Raw genomic sequence first — 20873 nt, forward strand, 5'->3', positions numbered from 1 at the left:
ACCTGAAACTTGTTCCATTCTGGATCAACCTACGTAGTGCTTTCCTGGATTTTATTTGTTTTTTAATTTATTATTATTATTATTATTATTATTATTATTATTATTTTTACTAGAGCACTGCTCAGCTCTGGTTTATGGTGGTGTGGGGGACTGAACCTGGGATTTTGGAGCCTCAGACATGAGAGTCTCTTTGCATAACCATGATGCTATCTACCCCACTCTCCTGGCTTTTAATTCTTTTTATTTATTTATTTATTTATTTTTTTTTTTTCTGGCTTTTAATTCTATAGTGAATGCCAGACCTGCCTCCTGTGCAGGAAAGCCTGTGTGGGCTGGGCTTGTCCACTCAGCGGCTATTGTTCAGATGCTTGCAGGAGTGACTTCCTTGCAGCTTCTGCTTCAGGGGTCAGGTCAGCAGTGCAGCTCAACCCAAGTCAAAGGTCCAAGGTGATTTCAGGCCATTTTCCTGTGGACTTGGCCTTGAGCTGGGTGGATACTGAATTGCACCTGGAAGGAGCAGGGCGTGGGCACTGGAGAGGTTAACTTGCGCCCGAGTCCATGTTATCCTAGCTCCACTGTTCTCTCCTTCCCCTGATTTCCCAAGCAGGAGTTTTGGCTCCACTTTAACTAACGGTAAACTTGGCTAGGCTCGGGCCTCCAGTCAGCTGTATCCACCAGGGCCGGACAAAGAGCCCAGTCAGCACCACAGCCCGCCATGCCCATTTCCTGCTCTGTGCTCCCATGGCCAAGAGTCCCCGGAGGAAGCGGGACACCGGGGAAGGTGAGGGCCAGCTCTCCAGCTTTCTCCGGCAATCACTCTGCTCCCCGGACTCTTTAGAAGGGGAACAAAAAAATCTGCCACCTCCAGAGTATGTCCTTGGTAGAAAGTTAATTTGATAAGAGCCACCCTGGAAATATAATGGAGTATAATGTATAATGACCTTTGAAATAGACGTCCAGGGAGGATCTGGCCTGAGGAGAGGGTGGAACCTGAGTTAACGTGCCTTTGCTCTGCTCACGTCCTCCTGTAACCCAGCTGACCTCACCCCTTCTTCCAGGAGATTATTTTATTTTGCCACCAGGTTTATCACTGGATCTCTAAACTTGTGTGACTCCCTTGCTTCTGGTGGACTCTCTCTCTCTCTCTCTTTCTCTCTCTTTTAAAACCAGAGCACCACTCAGCTCCAGTTTATGGTGGTGTGGGGAATTGAACCTGGGATTTAGAAACCTTAAGCCTGTCTAACCATTATGCTAGCTACACCCCTGCCCAAGCCTGCCTTTTCTTCCTTCCTTCCTTCCTTTTCTTTTCTTCTCTTCTCTTCTCCTTTCCTTTCCTTTCTTTTCCTTTCCTTTCCTTTCCTTTCCTTTCCTTTCCTTTCCTTTCCTTTCCTTTCCTTTCTTTTCCGTTCCTTTCCTTTCCTTCTCCCCTCCTTTCTTTTTCTTTCAACAGAGCATCACTCTGGCACATGCATGCTAGAGATAGCACTGGGAACCTTATACTTTATCTACTGTGCCACTGCCTGGGCCATGAAACTTTTCTCCTCCTCCTCTTCCTCCTCCTTCTTCTATGTAGAGAAAAAGAGAAAAGGGAGAAAGGCAGATAGAGAGACACTCCAGCACTGTTCTACCTCTCATAAAGCTTCCCTTGTGCAGGGGCTCACATGTGGTGACCAGGGGCGCAAACCTGGGTCCCTGTTCATAGCAGAGTGTGCACCTTACAGGGTGAATCATCTTTCCACCCTAAAATTAATTAGTTAATTAGCTAATTATTATTTTTTTATTAGAGTTCTGCTCAACCATGGTTTATAATGGTGCAGGGGATGGAATCTGGAACTCAGGAGTCTCAGGCATGAAAATATTTTGCATAACTAGTATGCTATTACCCCAACCCTGAACCTGGTCATTTTAGCTGACCCTCCATTCATCTTTCCCATCTCCTCTTTGTTACAAAGTTACTTAGGATTGTGCTTGGGACCACATGGGTGAGTGGTTCAGAACTTCTAGATCTCCCCCAAACATACAGGAGGGACATGTGTTTTTATTATGATTCTCCTTACTTTCTCTCTTTTTGATCTGTTTTATGCTTTTTAAATGAATTTCCCAGCCTTGAAAAACCCAGAGGGACATGATTTTTTCTACCCTAGACTTTTATAGGATTCCCAACACAGACAGCAGCTGACTCAGAAATGTGTGTGTGTGTGTGATGTAGGTGGTTAAAAGAACAGATAAAAATGAATGGAAGGAGGGAAGCAGAAGGGATTAAAATGAAAATGAGAGTGAGGATGTACACCAGAGTATCACTCTGGCACGTGAAATGCCAGTGATCAAACTCAAGACCTCATGCTTGTAAATTCAGTGCTGCAGCCCTGTGTCCTCCTGGGCTACAATCCATATATTTTTCTTCCTTTTAAAAAAATATTTATTTATTCCTTTTTGTTGCCCTTGATTTTTTTATTGTTGTAGTTATTATTGTTGTTGTTATTGATGCTGTTGTTGTTGGATAGGACAGAGAGAAATGGAGAGAGGAGGGGAAGACAGAGAGGTGGAGAGAATGATAGACACCTGCAGACCTGCTTCACTGCTTGTGAAGCTACTTCCCTTGCAGGTGGGGAGCTGGGGGCTCAAACCGGGATCCTTATTCTCGGTCCTTGAGCTTTGCACCACATGCACTTAACTTGCATATATTTTTCTTTATTAGAATTTGTTGTAGTAAAAGGAGAATGAGCTGGCTTTTCCCTGCCCACATCCCTGGAAACAGAACTTGATGGCAGACAGCTATAGGCTGACTTGAGCCAGAACTAGTCCCTTAAGCCTCTTCCAGTTTGGTCCTATGAGCCATGGTTATCCTGGGGATTAACCATGAAGTTCAACCAGTGGGTCCTGCTCCCCGGTGAGCATGACAGTATCAGTTTTCTTTTTCCCATTGGAAACGTGGCTGGAGTTCTATTTGTGAGTTAGCTGGAGAGTCTAAGGGCACAGGGGTGGAGAGGTTACAGGATGGGGAGAAGGGACCCAAGGCCTGCTGAATGGGGTGACTGACTAAGAAGGATTAACAATTCTGAAAGGTGTGTATGTGTGTGTGTGTTTGGGGGGTGAGATGGGCACTTTGGCCATTTTGTGGCAGTGCTTAGAGGGACTCGTGTTCGCTCGTGTCTTTAATAATTAACTCAAGACAGGGATGCATTTTTGCCTACCCCTCAGATAAGGTTTGGTTATTTATTGTCTTGTTTATTAGGCAGGAAGGCCAGTGCTAGCACAGGACTGGAATGCCTCTGTCCCAGAAAAGCAGAGAAAAACTTGGGGTGAGTAGAGCAGGAGGCAGCTCTAAAGGAGGAGGAGAAGCAGAGACAGCGGTTCTGAGATCCTGGCCTTTCCTGTGTCTCAGGATGAAGTGACCTTTGGGTTAGTTTTTTTTTTTTTTTTTTTTTTTTTTGTCTCTAGGATTATTTCTGGGGCTCAGTGCCTTTACCATAAATTCACTGCTCCTGGAGGGTATTTTTTCCCTTTTGTTGCCCTTTTTTTTTTCATTGTTGTGGTTATTATTATTATTATTATTGATGTCCTTGTTGTTGGATAGGACAGAGAGAAATAGAGAGAGGAGGGGAGATAGAGAGGGGGAGAGAAAGATAGACACCTGCAGACCTGCTTCACTGCTCATCAAGTGACTCTCCTGCAGGTGGAGAGCTGGGGGCTCGAACCAGAATCCTTAGGCTGGTCCTTGTGCTTTGTACCACCTGAGCCTGACCCACTGTGCTACCGCCTACCCCCTCTTTGTCCTTTTTCTTATCAGTATTGCTCAACTCTGGTTTATGGTGTTACTAGGGATTAAACCCTAGAGCTCAGAGCCTCAGGCATGAAAGTCTTTTGCATAGCCATTATGCTATCTCCCCAGACCCTGGGCTATATTGATACAAGGCTGGACTGGACAAACTGGAGGGTTAAGGGCTATGGGGGCCAAGCCATTGCTGGGTCTGACAAGGGTGCTGGTAACCTGAAGCAGGTAGGTGGGCTCCAGACCTCTGTATCTCTCCTGGGAAGATAGGCTGGCTCTGATCTTGCCTGGAGCTCTTGGGAGAGTGATTATGATGTTGCTGAGCTGGGAGGGTGAGAGCAGTGAAGTGAGTCCCTAGTCTTGGTGAGGAAAGTGTGCCCTGTGCCTATTTGCCTGCTCCACAAGCTGTGGGGTGTGTGTGGGGCGGGGAGTGGGAAAATCCTGCTGAGTTACAGGTTTACTTTTTACCAGAACCCTGCTCAGCTCTGGTTTGTTGTAGCATGGGGGGATTGAACCTGGGATGCTGGCACCTCAAATATGAGAGTCTCTTTGCATAACCATTATGTTATCTACGCCCGTCCACCCCAGATTTATTTCTTTTGACTTTCTTGCCACATCCTGGGGTTACTGGTCAACCCAACAGACCGTGTGGGCTTCTTTATATGAGGTAGTCATTTGTTACTTCTTTTCCTCTGAGATTCTGATGAAAGATACAGATGCTTTTCAGAGAAGTTGCCTATGCTGTGGACAGATGTACCTAACACTTTACAATGAATCGGACTCTCTGCCAGGTCAACAGACTGCCTCTCCGCCAGGGTAGGACTTGCAGTCTGCTTTTGGTTCTTAATTCTGTAACGTCCAGTCATGAAAAATGCCCTGTTCACATTCTATGGGAAACTCTATTCCCAAAGTCTTTCCAAGAACAAAAACAAGCAGCTGAGCTGGCAGGCCATGGCAGGAAGTCTGGCCCTGATCTTAATCCTGGGCCACATGTCCTGACCTGCTGGCCCAGACACTGGATAGGTTACAGCAGACTCCCCAAGGTTAGCAGTAAAAGCAGAATCACCTGTTGCCCTACCAACAGGTGGTGCAGGGCAGAGAGGCCGGAGAGATGCTAGCTTTGCTTCCCTTCCCTTCTTCTCTTCTCTTCTCTTCTCTTCTCTTCTCTTCTCTTCTCTTCTCTTCTCTTCTCTTCTCTTCTCCTCTCTTCTCTTTTTCTTTCTTTTATTCCCTCCTCCTCCTCCTCTTCTTTTTGCCACCAGTACTGTTACTGGGGCTTGGTGCCTGCATGGTGAACCTGGCATTTACAACAGTGACCCCCCCCCTTTTATTTGATAAGGCAGAGAGAATTTTTAAAAAAAAAATATTTATTCCCTTTTGTTGCCCTTGTTTCTACTGTTGTTATTATTGATGTTGTCATTGTTGGATAGGACAGAGAGAAGTGGAGAGAGGAGAGGAAGACAGAGAGGGGGAGAAAAAGACAGACACCTGCAGACCTGCTTCACCGCCTGTGAAGCGACGCCCCTGCAGGTGGGGAGCCGGGGGCTCGAGCTGGAATCCTTACGCCTGTCCTTGCGCCACCTGTACTTAACCCGCTGCCCTACTGCCTGACTCCCGAGAGAAGCTGAGAGGGGAGAGGGAAGTAGAGAGGGAGAGAGAAAGAGAGACATCTGCAGCATTACTTCATTGCTGGTGAAGCTTCCCCTTCCCCCCAGGTGGGGACCCTCTACTTGAACCCAGGTCCTTATGCATGGCAATGCATATGCTCAGCTGGGTATGCTACCACCCACTCTTGAGACCTTGACTTTTCAGAACCAACACCCAGGATATATCACAACTTGTTATCACCCATTGTATGGAAGCAATTCCAGTCACATTTGTGTCTCCAATGTAAGTGTGTGTGATGCTATGTACGCAGGTTCTCCGCAAGTGCCATTGGGTAATGATGGTGAAGACAGTTTGGGCAGAGAGCTGCGGCGCAGAGCAGGGTAGTCTAGACGCTTCTGTCTTTGACCAGAAAAGTCTGTCGCAGTGGGTGGTACTAGAAGAATTGCTTGGGAGCCTAAGGCCCTCCGGGTAATCACTCACCATTATGATTTTTCTTTCAGGTTTATTAACCTTCATTAACTGTGTTAATGTTAAGTGGGGAACCAGGGTCCAAGATGGTTCCACCTACGCCAAACTCGTGGCGCTGATTGCTGTGATCATCGCGGGCAGCGTTAGACTTGGCCAGGGTAAGAAGTCACATTGGTAGCAGCTAATATGTGTTGAGTGTATTCTGCACCAGCTTTCTGTAAATGCTTCTTACACGTTGTCTCGCATGGCAGGCACTATTCTTATTCCCAGTTTACACATAAGGACACTGAGGCTACAGGACTGTTTTTAACTTTTACTAGATTACTGCTTAGTTCTGGTTTACGGTGGTGCTGGGGATTGAGCCTGGGATCTTGGAGCCTCAGGCATGAAAGTCTTTTTTGCTTAATCATGCTGTCTTCTCAGTCTTCAGAATTAAATGTCTTTTATTTTTTAATTAAAAAATTTAAAAAAATATTTATTTATTCCCTTTTATTGCCCTTGTTGTTTTATTGTTGTAGTCATTATTACTATTGATGTCATCATTGTTGTTGGATAGGACAGAGAGAAATGGAGAGAGGAGGGGAAGACAGAGAGGAGGAGAGAAAGATAGACACCTGCAGACCTGCTTCACCACTTGTGAAGCGACTCCCCTGCAGGTGGGGAGCCGGAGGCTTAAACCGGGATCTTTACACCGATCCTTGCGCTTTGTGCCATGTGTGCTTAAACCTCTGCGCTACCCCCCGACTCCCAAATTTCTTTTATTTTTAAACCTTTTTAAAATTGTTGTTGTAGTTATTATTGTTGCTGTTATTGATGTCATTGTTGTTGGATAGGACAGAGAGAAATGGAGAGAGGAGGGGAAGACAGAGAGGGGCAGAGAAAGATAGACACCTGCAGACCTGCTTCACTGCCTGTGAAGCGACTCCCCTGCTGGTGGGGAGCTGGGGATTCAAACCGGGATCCTTATGCCGGTCCTTGCGCTTTGCACCACCTGCACTTAACCTGCTGTGCTACCGCCTAACTCCCTTTTAAAACTTTTATATTACTTAATTTAAAATTTATTTATTTATTCTGAATAGAGACAGAAATTGAAGAGGAAGGGGAGAGAGAGTGAGACAGAGAGAGAGAGAGAGGGAGTGAGGAAGAGAGAGAGACCTGTAGCACTGTAGACCTGTTCCACCACTTGTGAAGCTTTCCCCTGCAGACGGGAGCATTGGGCTTGAACCCAGGTCATTGACCATTGTGACATGTACATGTTACCAATCATCTGCCCCCTAGAATTAAATTTAGTGCCTGGATCACCAACTAGTTAGTAGAGCTGAAATTATCTTTTTCTTGTGTCCTTGGGGCTGCACTGTTATAAGTGAAGATAGAGAGACAGAGACACAAGGAGAGAGGGAAAGACACTCTAGCAAACTTTCTCCAGTGTGGTGCTGGCATTGAGGACAGACTTGAACTTGGGTCGTGTGCATGGCAGAGCAGGTGCACTGTGCACAGTGAGGTAACTTGCCAGCCCTGGAGCTGAAATTTGTGTGCAGGCAAACTGACCCCGAAGTCTGTTTATTTTATTTTTATTTATTATTGGACAGAGACAGAGAAATTGAGATTGTTGGGGGAGTTAGAGAGGGAGAGAGACAGAGAGACACCTGCAGCCCTGCTTCGCCACTTGTGAAGCTTTCCCCCTGCAGCTGGGACCAGGGGCCTGAATCTGGGTCCTTGCGCACTGTAGTCTGAGCACTTAATTAGGTGGCCCACTGTCTGGCCCCACTTATTTTATTTTTTATGGTGGTGTGGACATAGGACCTGGGACTTTGGAGCCTTAGGCATGAAAGTCTTATTTGTTTGCTTGCTTGCTCGTTTATTTTTACCAGAGTACCTTTCAGTTCTGGTTTATGGTGGCTTGGGGACTTGAACCTGGGACTTTGGGGCCTCAGGCTTGAAAGTCTCTTTTGCACAACCATTATGTTACTACCTCCAACACCCCAAAACCTGCTTTTTTTTTTTTTTTAATGTCTGTGCACGTTACACTCAAGAGGAGGTTGAAATTGGCAAAAGGTCTGTCAATCGGTCCCTGGGAACTGGCTTCTGTAGATTGTTGAGCCCAGTGCTATGACTGACTAATTACCCTTCCCTTGACGAGTGGACAAGTGCAGAAATGGACTCCTTGTATCTGCGTCTTTCCAGTTTCCAGGTGTGGACATACTTACTCCACATGTGAGCCCTTGCTCTTCCTGCACAATCTATCAACTCCATGTGGGGCTATAAAGGGGAAGGACAGAACTACATGACTCTAATCCCTTTACTCTGTGTTGAGTTCTTACCCTAGGAAGCCCAGCAGCTCCTTCCTGTCAAGAACCCTGTGCCCTGCATTTCTGCCCTTCCCTGTGGAAGTCTCTCTTCTGTCCCTCCACTGGCATCTTGCTGCCAAAGGGTCTAAGTCACTCACCTGCTGTTCTGGCCACGTTTCTCTGCTCTTTCACTGGATCAGCTTGGAGTTGGAGTGGGCCGCCCATCCTTCTGCCTCCCCTGTTCTCTGCATTCCAGGAGCCTCCACTCACTTTGAGAATTCCTTTGATGGCTCATCATTTGCGATGGGAGACATCGCCCTGGCCCTGTACTCGGCTCTGTTCTCCTACTCGGGCTGGGATACACTCAACTATGTCACGGAGGAGATTGAGAATCCTGAGAGGTAGGTGCCTCACCGGCGACTCTGCTCCGCAGTGGTGACAGTCCACATTTACTGAGCTCTTACCACGTGCCAGATAGCACACAACAACTGCCAAGGTCGCTTTTTTATTTGCTTGTTTGCTGCCAGGGTTATCATTCCCAGCAACCAAATTCCCCCCTTTTTCTTCCATAAAGGGTGAGAGACAGAGATCGATAGAGAGGGAGAAAGCAAAAGGAGAGACATCTGGAGCATTGCAAGTTCCTCCCCTTCATGTGGGGACTAGGGGCTCATACCTGGATCCTTGAGTGTGGGAATGTGTGTGATCTAGTGGCTGGGCTACCACTAGGCTCCCAAGGCCATTTTTTAAAAAATTAGCTTTATTTATTTATTGGATAGAGACAGCCAGAAATCAAGAGGGAAGGGGGTGATAGGGAGGGAGAGAGAAAAAAAGACACCTGCAACACTGCTTCACCACTTGCAAAGCTTTACCCCTGCAGGTGGAGACCAGGGGCTTGAACCTGGGTCCTTGAGCATTGGAACATGTGCACTCAACCAGGTGTGCCACCACCCCGCCCTGCTATTTTTTTTTTAAACCAACCCTGTCATATATATATATATATATATATGTATATATATTACCAGATCACTGCTCAGCTCTGGCTTATGGTGGTGTAGGGGATTGGACCTAGGATTTTGGAGCCTCAGGCATGAGAGTCTGTTTGCATAACCATTATGCTATCTACCCCTGCCCTGTTTTATATTTTAAAAAGATATTTGCTTATGCACTTATTCATTTATAAGAGAGACTCTGACACATGAGATGCCAGGAAGCAAACTTAGGGCCTTATGCTCAAGGTCCAACACTTTATCTACTGTACCACCATTAATAGAGAGGATATCTGAAGCCCAGAGAAGTAAACTCTCAATGATCACAGTAATGGAACCAAAGTGTGTAGTTTTAAGTTAATTAATTAATTAAGGAAGTAATTAACTGCCATCTGTGTTATTTCTGGGGCTCAGTGCTGGCACCATGAATCCACCACTCCAGCTGACCATTTCCCCCTTATTTATTTACTTATTTATTTATTTATTTATTTACCTTTCTGTTTTATTTGAGAGAAATTGAGAGGGAAGAGGGAGAGAAAAAGAGAGACACCTGCAGACCTGCTCCCCTGCTTATGAAATGTCCCTCCTACAGTTGCGGGGCAGGAGGCTTGAACCTGGGTCCTTGAGCATGTTAGTGTGAGTGCTCAACCAGATGCACTACCACCTGGCCCCCAGGTGTATAGTTGTTAATAAGTTGTCTTTAAAAATGTGTGTACACTTAATTGAGAGTGAGAGAGCCACAGCATCACTCTAGCGATACAGTGCTGGCATGTAAGCCAGAATGTCACACATGCTAGTAACTAGGCTCTACCACTGAGGTTTCTCTGCCACTGTTCTGAGTTTGTTAAGAAGAAAAAAGTAAATAAAAGGCCTTTTCACATTCACTGTATTGATTTTTTAGTGGGCATATTCTTTTTTTAATAGCTCACTTGGATAGTGTGCTTTTAAAAAAAATCTCTATTTATTGGATAGAGACAGCCAGAAATCGAGAGGGAAGGGGGTGATAGAGAGGGAGAGAGACAGAGAGACACCTGAAACTCTGCTTCACCACTTGCAAAGCTTTCTCTCTGCAGGTGGGACCAGGGGGGGCTCAAACCAGGTCTTTGCTCCAGTCCTTCCACTTTGCACCATGAGCACTTAACCCGATGCACTACCACCCGTCCTCCATCTATCCTTTTGTTTTAAAAGCAAATTTATTTATTTAGTGAGAAAGAGAGGGAGCATGAGTGACTTAGAGCATTGCCCTGGCTAAACTGGATGCTGGAGATTCAACTGGTAAGGGACCTCAGATTTGTAAAGCAAATCTACCGATCCACTGTTCCAGAGATGCTCTGTAAACATTCAGTCAGAAGAATAACAACCAACTGCATTTGGCTTTGAGAAGCAAAATGAAATGCTTGGTACACATCCAGAATTGCAGCCCCGGGAGCAAGGAATGGTAGGATGGCGGCCTAGTGGTGCTGCCACCTACTGGAATAATGTGGAATGACTTGAGAGTCATTTGCCTCCTCCCTCCTTTTTTTTGGTAGGGGATAGAAGTGGTGGTGTGTGTAAGGAGATCCACACACAGTGAAGAAGGTTTATACAGATTATGACTTATGAGCTAGAAGGACCTTGAGGTCTTTCTCTGTTGGGAAATTGTGAGGATGTGGTTGAGCCTGGCAGGGTTTGACCTGAGGAGTGCGTCTACCCTGTTAGTCTCTCTCTCTCTCTACCGAGAGGCTGAGCAAGGAGGGACAGGAGTAACCCCAAAGGTGTGTCTTGTCCTGTTAGACTCCCTGTCTCACAAAACACCCTGCATTCCTGATACTATGGCCATTAGATAAAAAGAAAGGGGGAGATGTGATTGTGAGGAGCCTCACAAAGCATCCTGCATTCCTGATACTATGGCCATTAGATAAAAGGAAAGGGGGAGATGTGATTGTGAGGAGCCTCACAAAGCACCCTGCATTCCTGATTATATGGCCTATTTACGTAATCATTGTTTTGCCTAAGAGATTCCCCACCCATTCCATTCCTTTGATCTATCTTCTTTCTACCTTGAGACCCTCCCTGCCTGCAGGGTAATATTAATCCTACCAGATAAAACCCTTGCAATAGTTGCTAAGGAAGTTCCTACCTATCCCAGTCCACTTTTGTCTTTCTCCACCCCCTTCCTAGCCATTTCTGTTTCCAACGACTTGCCACTTCCCGGGTCTACTGTTTAAAAGCCTTGGCTCTCTGATCAGTAAAGACATTGCATTGCCACTCCATCACGAGTTCATGAGTCATCTCTCCCGCTTCGCTGAGTGAGTAACAGCCCAGGCTGTCTCTGGTCGAGTTCTCTCCAACCCCTGCATCTGGGAAGAGGCACCCCCACGCTAGCACGGCATTTCTCGTAATTTTTTTTCTTTTTAATTATCTTTGTTTATATATTGGATAGAGACATCCAGGAATTGAGAGGAAAGGGGGTGAAAGAAAGTGTGAGAGAGAGAGACCTGTAACACTGTTTCACCACTTGCAAAGCTTTCCCCCTGCAATTGGAGATTGGGGGCTTGAACCCTAGGGTTTGTGCATTGTGACGTGCACTCAACCAGGTGTGCCACACCTGAAAGACCTGGTCGTTCTCTTGATCACCACCAGTTAGGATGGCATCCCAGGCTCTCAAACTGAGTAAGAAGGTGTGGTCCACGGCGGCATAACGATGCTGGTTCGAGTCCCTGACTCCCCACCTTCAGGGGAGTCACTTCACAGGCAGTGAAGCAGGTCTGCAGGTGTCTATCTTTCTCTCCCCGTCTCTGTCTTCCCCTCCTCTCTCCATTTCTCTGTCCTATCCAACAACAATAATAACTACAGCAATAAAAAAACAATAAGGGCAACAAAAGGGAAAATAAATAAATATTAAAAAATATTTTTTTAAAAAAAGGTGTGGTGGACTTCTGCACCCCAAAATCTTTTTGGTCCATACTTCTAGCAGGGGGAGATATGATAGAGGAATATGACCAGAGGGCTCTGAACTCCAACTCCATCAGGACCTGGAGAGAGAAGAGGAGAAAAGGAAGGACATTTGGAAGTAATAATAGGTGTAGGAGTGACTTAGGAAAAGAAGGGAGGACCATAGGGAAAAAAGGGGGGGGGGGTGTCAGGCGGTGGTGCACCTGGTTGAGTGCACACACTACAGTGCCCAAGGACCCAGGTTCAAGCCCCTGGTTCCCACCTGCAAGGGGAAAGTTTCACAAGTGGTGAAGCAGGGCTGCAGGTATCTCTCTGACTCTCTCCCTCCCCCCTAAATTTCTCTCTGTTGGTATCCAATAATTAAAAAAATCAAAAGGGGCAAGTATTATAAATATACACAGCTAAAAAAAAAAATATATACACAGCTATAGAAATAATAGCCAACCCATATCTGCAAACTACTGTAGCCTCGAATGGAGGGAATGGGGATACAGAACTCTGATAGTGAAAAAGGTACAGAATTATGCCCCATGTAGCTTTTAATTTTGTAAATCAATATTAAGTTACTAATAAAGTTTTTTTAAAAAAGAAAAGGTGTGGTGGACATGTTTTCCCAGGTTTCTTGTTCATCACTCTTCCTACGGGGGTCTTGTTCTGGGTATGCTAAATGTCGCGATTGGCCTTCGTAACTTCATGATTACACACACACATTTAGCAGAGAACGGCTCAGCTCTGCTTGATGGTTGTGCTGGGGGTTGAATCTGTGATCTCTGGTGCCTGAGGCAGGAAAATTTGTTTTGCTGTGGCTAGTGCTATTTCTCTGGTTTTATAATCCATATTCCCTTCCCTCCCTCCCTCCCTCCCTCCCTCCCTCTCTCCTTTCTTTTCTTCTTTCCTCTCCCCTCCTTTCTTTTACTTTATTATTTTTTCTTTTCTTTTTCATTTTATGAGAGAACCAGAGTACTGCTGTGCTCTGGCATATGCATTACTAGGATCGGACCTGGGGCCTGATGCATTTAAGTCCTGTGCTTTGCCCATTGAGCCATCTCCCTGACCACCCAAATTGAAAAAAACTGCAAACTTAACCAACATTTATGGGCTGGTAAATGGCTCACTTGGTTAGAGTACACACCTCACCATGTATGAGGGCCTGGATTGGAGGCTTGGCACTACCTAGGAGGATGTGGAGGCATCAGGGGGCTCCATGGATGGACTGTGCTAAAAGAAGGAATGACAATGTTGGCTCGGAGTTTGCTCAGTGTCACTCCTATGCAGAAACTTGGGTTCAGTCTCAGTGTTGGAAAAAAAGTAAGAGCAAAATTCTCAATATTGACGATCTTTAAGAAGGAATCTTGACAACACGAGAATTCTGGGTGTAACAAAAATAAACAAATCAAGCCAAGAAACTGTTCGTCTTACTGTGCTACTATGCTGATACAGTTGTTAGACGCAGCTGTTAGTGTTAGGATAGCACAGTGGTTATTTCCATGCCCGAGGCTCGCAGGTTCCATCCTTGGCGCCACCAAGAACCAGAGCTGAGCAGTGCTGTGGTGAAAACGAAACAACAGTTGCTAGACACCACAGCGCTGCAGGTTCTGACAGGTGGTGGAAGCTGGTCTCAGACCTGGACCATGTGCCTTTTCATTTCTGTTTAGCTCTTTGTTTAAAATTCTATTTATTTATTTATTTTTTATGGATGGGGCTTGGTGCCGAAACTAGAAATCCACTGCTCCTGGCCGTGAATTTTTTCCCTTTTTATTTTTATTAGGCAGGACAGAGAGAAATTGAGAGAGGATGGGGAGATAGAGAATAAAGAGAGAGTGAGAGATGCCTGCTGCCCCACTTCACTGCCCATTGAGCAGACCCTCTGCAGGAGGGGACTGAGGGCTCAAAGCCAGGCCCTTGTGCCTGGTGATTAATTGGGTGCATTATCACGCGGACCCTGTTAAACTCTTCTGTGACGTTCCGTTCCTTTCTTTGACACTCCTCCCCCCCCCTCCGAGAATTTTATTTATTCATGAGAAAGAGAGAAAGGACTAGACATCACTCTGGTACATATGCCAGGGATTAGGACTGAACTCAGGACCTCCTGCTTGAGAGTCCAATGCTTCATCCACTGTGCCGTCTCCTGGACCACACCCCATTGACACTGTTTAGTCTTTTTTTTTTTTTTTGCCTCCAGGATTATTGATGGAGCTCAGTGCCTGCACTCTGAATGCACCACTCCTGGTGGCCATTTTTCCCCCTCTTCCTTTCTTTTTCTTTCTTTCTTGTTGTATGCTTTACATTGGGTTCTAGTTCTCCCCCGCCAAGAGAATTAGATCAGGCCTGCTAATTTCGCGGGCCCGCTTGGCCCCGCCCCTAGGAACCTCGCCAGAGTTCCAGGGTTCCTGAGTGCCAGAGATTCTGAGAGTTACAGAGTAAGAGAGAGTTCCACAGTGGAAGAGTTTCAGAGTTCGAGAGTTCCAGAGTTGGAGAGTTCCTGAGTTCGAGAGTAAGAGTGTTTGCGCCGCAGCGAAGAGACAGCAGAGTTCTGTTTGGTGATTAGTTTGTCTTAGTTTATGAATCGTTGTTCCTGAATAAAGAAATACAGCTTCCCTGCCCAGCCATTGTCTCCGTGTCTCTGTTAGCCGCCCGTGAAGCAAGCCAGCCCGGCTAGAGCCTACGAATTTTAACAACACTTTCTTTCTTTCTTTCTTTCTTTCTTTCTTTCTTTCTTTCTTTCTTCTTCTTCTTCTATTTCTTAATTTCTTTCTTCTTCTTCTTCTATTTTTTAACGATTATTTATTAATTAATGAGAAATATAGCAGGAGAGAGAGAAAGAACCAGACATCACTCTAGTACATGTGGTGTCAGGGATTGAACTCGGGACCTCCTGCTTGAGAATCCAATGTTTTATCCACTGCGCCACCTCCTGGACCACACCATTTTTTCCCTTTTTATTGGATAGGACAGAGAGATATTGAGAGAGGAGTGGGAGATAGGGAGGGAGAACGACAGACACCTGCAGACCTGCTTCGCTGCTTGTGAAGCATCCCTGCTGCAGATGGGGAGTGTGTGTGTGTGTGGGGGGGGCTTGAACTCGGATCCTTGCGTGGGTCCTTGTGTTTAATATACACTCTTTAGTTCTTAAGAGCTTAAGCCACTATCTGAGGCAACTTCAAAGGTAAAAGGTCTGGGGAAATGCCTGTCTTGGACCTGGGTGTCAGCCTAAGGATTAGAGGGGGTGGGGGTGGCCTCGGGACTAACGTTACCCATTATCCTGTTTGGCTGTAGGAATCTGCCCCTCTCCATTGGCATCTCCATGCCCATCGTCACCATCATCTACATCTTGACCAATGTGGCCTACTACACCGTACTAAACATGGGCGACATCCTGGCCAGTGACGCTGTTGCTGTGGTAAAGGATTTTCACTAGCCGGAGAAGGCTGTGGTGTGTCTGTGGGCTTCTGGGCATAGCTCAGCCCTGGAAGTCTCCAGAAGTGGGTAGTCCTTGAGGGTATGTTTAGGATACTGGATTTATTCCTCGTTGTGGAAGCAGGTTTGGCTTTCTAGTAGGGGAGTCTGTGGCATTCCCATCCCTGACTTCATCATCTCTTTCTGGCCTCGGCTAAGGACACATTTTTTCCCCCCCATTCCTTTTCCCTTAGACTTTTGCAGACCAGATTTTTGGAATGTTCAACTGGACAATATCACTGGCAGTTGCAGTATCCTGCTTTGGTGGCCTCAACGCTTCCATCGTGGCTGCTTCTAGGTATGATTCTGTAAAGAGCTAGGGCAGGGGCAGGATTCACAGCACCCAGACCTCAGTGCTTCCCGGATGATCTTTCTTACCAGAGCACTGCTCAGCTCTGGCTTGTGGTGGTGCGAGGGATTGAACCTGGGACCTTGGAGTCTCAAGCATGAAAAAAAACTTTTTTTTTGTAATTTTTAAAATTTTTATTTATTAGATAGAGACAGTCAGAAACTGAGAGGGAATGGGGTGATAGAGAAGGAGAGAGACAGAGAGAGACACCTGCAGCACTGTTTCACCACTTGTGAAACTTTCCCCCCTGCAGGTGGGGACCAGGGGCTTGAACCTGGGCCCTTGCACACTGTAACATGTGTGCTCAACCAGGTGTGCCACCTCCTGGCCCTGAAAAAAAATTTTTTTATGATTTTATTTTTTTATTTAAAATTTTTAAATTATATTTATTTTCTCTTTTGTTGCACTTTTTTATTGTTGTTGTAGTTGTTATTATTGATATTAGATAGGACAGAGAGAAATGGAGAGAGGAAGGGAAGACAAAGAGGGGGAGAGAAAGATAGATAGATACCTGCAGACCTGCTTCACTGCCTGTGAAGCAACTCCCCTGCAGTTGGGGAGCTGGGGGATCGAACCGGGATCCTTATGCCAGTCCTTGAGCTTTGCGCCACGTGTGATTAACCCACTGCGCTACTGCCTGACTCCCTAAATATTTTATTTATTGATGAGAAAGACAGGAGGAGAGAGAGAGAGAGAGAGAAAGAACCAAACATCACTCTGGTATATGTGTGGCTGGGGATCGAACTCAAGACCTCATGCTTGATAGCCCAATGCTTTATCCATTGTGCCACCTTGTAGACCACTCAGGCATGGAAATCTTTTGCATAACTACTATGCTACCTCCTGGTCCGCAAATGACACTTGATATTTCACTCTTCTTATCCCCCTTCTGCCTCCCAGCCCCTCCCCCCCCAGCAGTTTCCATCTATCACTAATCACAGTAGCGTATCATCAAAAGTCTTGAAGGGTAGGCAGTGTGGCATGTGAACCAGACCACAGCCTGGGTCCTGCTAGCTTGTCAGCTTTCCCCGTCTTCCCCCCCAATAGGCTCTTCTTTGTGGGCTCAAGAGAAGGCCATCTCCCCGATGCCATCTGCATGATTCATGTCGAGCGCTTTACACCAGTACCTGCTCTGCTCTTCAATGTAAGTGATTTTGGGCGGGCGGGGGGTGGGGGGATAACTTAATGGTTATGCAAACAGATTTTCATGCCTGAAACTTCCAGGTCCCAGTTTCAATCCTCCACACCACTGTAAGCCAGCACTGAGCTGTGTTCTGGTAAGAAAAAAAAAAAAGTGATGGCCTTAGTAGATGCTAGTTTTAGCTTTCTCAAAAGCTCCCGAGTATGTAAGCAAATGACAGGGGCCACCGTGAGGAATGTCCCTGCCTTGCAAAAATGTGGTTCTTGGTTTATTTATTAAAAAAATTTTTTTTGATTTATTTTCCCTTTTGTTACCCTTGCTTTTTATTGTCGTCCGTCATCATTGTTGGATAGGACAGAGAAATGGAGAGAGGAGGGGAAGACAGAGAGGGGGAAAGACAGACACCTGCAGACCTGCTTCACCGCCTGTATAGTGACCCCCCCTGCTGGTGGGGAGCCGGGGGATTGAACCGGGATCCTTGTGCCTGTCCTTGCACTTTGCGCCACATGCGCTTAACCCATTGCACTACTGCCTGACCCCTGGTCCTTAGTTTAATCTCCCACACTGCATATGCTGGAGTGTTGATCTGGTTCTCTCTCATATTAATAAATAAATGAGTAAATCCTTGAAATAAAACAAATGATGGAAAATCTATTATGGACAAACTGCGTGAGCTGCCACAGCATGTCCTCTGAGAGAGGCTTCTTTTCTAGGCCAAGGGAGCTTCTGCTTTAGAACAGGGCACCCAGTACCCGGGATACAATGCAGTGCTACCATCCAAAATAGAGCGCCATAGTGTTCAAGGCAGGAAGTGACCACATTTATCAGCACAGAGACACAGAGTGAGGAGTCTTGGAGAATGCACATTTTAGTGGATTTTTTTTTTTTTTTCTGACAGGACTTCTTGTCTTTGTGATTACACTGCTCCTGCCTTTTTGTCCTTTGTCCAGATAGGTGAGAGACAGAGAGAACCTCACCACACGGCTCCATTGTTCATGACCCCCCCCCCACACACCCCTGCATGGCATTCCCGTTGCAGTGGCTGGAGCCTGGGTCCTTGTGCAAAGTAGAACATGTGCTCTGAGTGATCTCCTGAGGTGTGGTGACAGGATTGTAGTTCCACATCACACTCCCCACCCTCCCACCTGCCAAAGATACAAAGAGAAAGGCTGTTGTGTTCACAAGTCTTAGAAACAGTTTGCTTGCAAGTTCACGTGTTATCTGTTCTCTAGATTCCACATGAGTGAAACCATCTGGTAACTGTCTTTCACCTCATAAAAATATTTTTAAAATTATGTTTATTTATTAGATAGGGACAGCCAGAAATTGAGAGGGAAGGGGGAGACAGAGAGGGAGAGAGACACCTACAACACTGCTTCACCACTCATGAAGCTTTCCTCCTGCAGGTGGGGACTGGGGCTCAAACTTGGGTCCTTGCTCACTGTAACATTTGTGCTCAACCAGGTGTGCCACCACCCGGCCCTGTCTTTCATCTCTTTACTTTCTCCCCTAAACATAGTCATCTTGAGGTGGATTTTAAAGGCTAGGCTTAAAACAGTAGAAATGAACACTAGCTTAAAAGAAAAAACACCAACCTTTCTCTCCCCTCTCTGTCTTCCCCTCCCTCTCTCCATTTCTCTCTGTCCTATCCAACAACGACAACAACAATAATAACTACAACAATAAAACAACAAGGGCAACAAAAGGGAATAAATAAATAAAATAAATATATAAAAAAAAGAAATTTAAAAGAAAAAACACCAGAAAGTTTAGAAGTTAAGAGCAATGTGGAAAGTGGTAGTGGAGAGGCTTTTGGGAAAAAGATTGAGAAATTGTTTTCAAGGTGTGTTTGAACAGTGAACTGACATTAACAACCAAAAGCTCCCAAACTGTTTTTCTTTTAAAAACTTCTGACTCAGTAGAAATGGAAAGAGGGATTGAAACCAGGGTGGTAAAGAGGGAGGGGACAGACAAGGACTGATAGGGACAATCAGTGAATACTGTGAGGAGACCCCAGGGGCCGACTGGGCTCACACCCGCAGGGACTCATGGCGCTCATCTACCTGTGCGTGGAGGACGTCTTCCAGCTCATTAACTACTACAGCTTCAGCTACTGGTTCTTCGTGGGGCTCTCCATTATGGGCCAGCTTTACCTGCGCTGGAAGGAGCCTGATCGGCCACGTCCCCTCAAGGTGACTCTCCTTCCCGTGTGGTTCCGTCACTGGGGGAAATTCCGTTTCTTCTGAGACCTTAGCCCAGGACTCGGTGGAGGGGATGTTAATGCGTCTCACCCGGGGTCTCCCCTTTCCAAGAGCTGGGGCCGTGTGGGCCGCCCAGGTCCAGGCCGTCTAATATCCAGCTGTCTCCCCTATGCTTTCAGCTCAGCCTCTTCTTCCCCATTGTCTTCTGCCTCTGCACCGTCTTCCTGGTGGCTGTCCCACTCTACAGTGACACAATCAACTCGCTCATTGGCATCGGCATCGCCCTCTCAGGCTTGCCCTTTTACTTCCTCATCATCAGAGTGCCAGAGCACAAACGACCTAGCTGCCTCCGAAGGGTCGTGGGTAAGTCCTGGTACTCATGTCACCCTGCTGTCGTTACTGTACCATACCCCTCCACCCCCGTTCAGCCCGTCTCCCACCAGTCTCTTCCCTTTAACCCTGGTGCTCATGTCACCCCGCTGTCGTTACTGTACCATACCCTTCCACCCCCGTTCAGCCCATCTCCCACGAGTCTCTTCCCTTTAACCCTGCAGTTCGGTTCATTATATGAACTGTTACCTCAGCCTCAGCCCTGTCCAGTGCCACCTGCAACTCAGTCCAGTTCCTGTTCAGTTTTGACTCAGACTTCTCCTTGTATGTAGCATCTGCCACACGGTACCTCCAGCTTGTATGTATGTCGATTGCTGCCGAGATGGATTTGGAAGATGGAGGAGAGACGTCTAAGCAACAAAATTCCAAGTCCAACTAAACAGTTACCTAGAGTCCTGAGAAGCAGAAAGCGGGGGGGCTCTGTGTCCCTCTGGCTGGCACCGAGGAAGCTGACAGGGGAAGCTCACTTCTCTGGAGCCACTTGTCCAGAAACCTGGACTAGGCAGCTTCAGTGATCTTTGAACTTGCTTTTTGAGAAACAGAGAGTAATTTATTTGTTTTGCTAGGTATTTCCCCAGTGAGGCGGATGGTGTGGCAGACCGGTGGGGAGCCTATCAGGCGTGGGTTTGATGATGGTTGTATGGAGAGCAGCACATTCCTGTGTGTGAAGATACTCACTCACCTCTGGGTGTGTCCATCCACTCTTTTCCTTTGAAAGGGCTAAATGAATGCTCAAGTGTCCTGTCTCCATTAGAGAGACAAAATTGTCACAGGTGCTGGGCAATAAAAGGGTTATTAAGTTCCTAAACTTTGAGTGGTCTCATTCTAAATGGTCTCTCTGACGGCTTCCATTAGCCTGGCAGAAGACCCAAAACGATTTCATGCATCAGAGTCTTTCTTCCTCTCAAGGCAGTTGAAGGCTGAGGCAATCAGTCTCTACACCCAAGAATACTTAAACTGCTGTAGCCAGATGCTAGGGTGTTAGAATAAAGACTCCTGTGGTCCGGGAGGTGGCACAGTGGATGCAGTATTAGACTCTCAAGCATGAGGTCCCGATTTCAATGCCTGGCAGCACATGTACCAGAGTGCTGTCTGATTCTTTTTCTCTCCTCCTATCTTTCTCATAAATAAATTCTTAAAAAAAAAAAAAAAAAAGAATCAAGACTCCCAACTCCTGGTCTTTTCTCTTCCCTCCCTTCCATCCTCCTTCCCCTTTTCCTGACATATCACTGCTCACTTCTGGCTTCTGGCAGTGCTGGAATTGACCTTGGAACCTCTGG

The 20873-nt window shown here is 46.4% G+C and overlaps 1 protein-coding gene across 4 annotated transcripts in view; it reads left to right on the top strand.

Annotated features, from left to right (window-relative positions):
* SLC7A7 (solute carrier family 7 member 7) overlaps positions 1–20401 on the top strand; it is a 62029-nt gene extending 41628 nt beyond the window's left edge. For all 4 annotated transcript variants that reach the window (XM_016194547.2, XM_016194544.2, XM_060175333.1 and 1 more), the window contains 8 exons: positions 5881–6006; positions 8393–8537; positions 15333–15456; positions 15707–15810; positions 16909–17005; positions 19045–19194; positions 19383–19566; positions 19866–20401. In XM_016194547.2, coding sequence (XP_016050033.1) covers positions 5881–6006; positions 8393–8537; positions 15333–15456; positions 15707–15810; positions 16909–17005; positions 19045–19194; positions 19383–19566; positions 19866–19972 — 1037 coding nt within the window. In that variant the 3' untranslated portion in view covers positions 19973–20401. The remainder of the gene's footprint in view (positions 1–5880; positions 6007–8392; positions 8538–15332; positions 15457–15706; positions 15811–16908; positions 17006–19044; positions 19195–19382; positions 19567–19865) is intronic.
* The last annotated feature ends 472 nt before the right edge of the window (positions 20402–20873 follow it).

Source organism: Erinaceus europaeus, chromosome 16 (assembly GCF_950295315.1).
Source record: "Erinaceus europaeus chromosome 16, mEriEur2.1, whole genome shotgun sequence".
NCBI lineage: Eukaryota > Metazoa > Chordata > Mammalia > Eulipotyphla > Erinaceidae > Erinaceus > Erinaceus europaeus.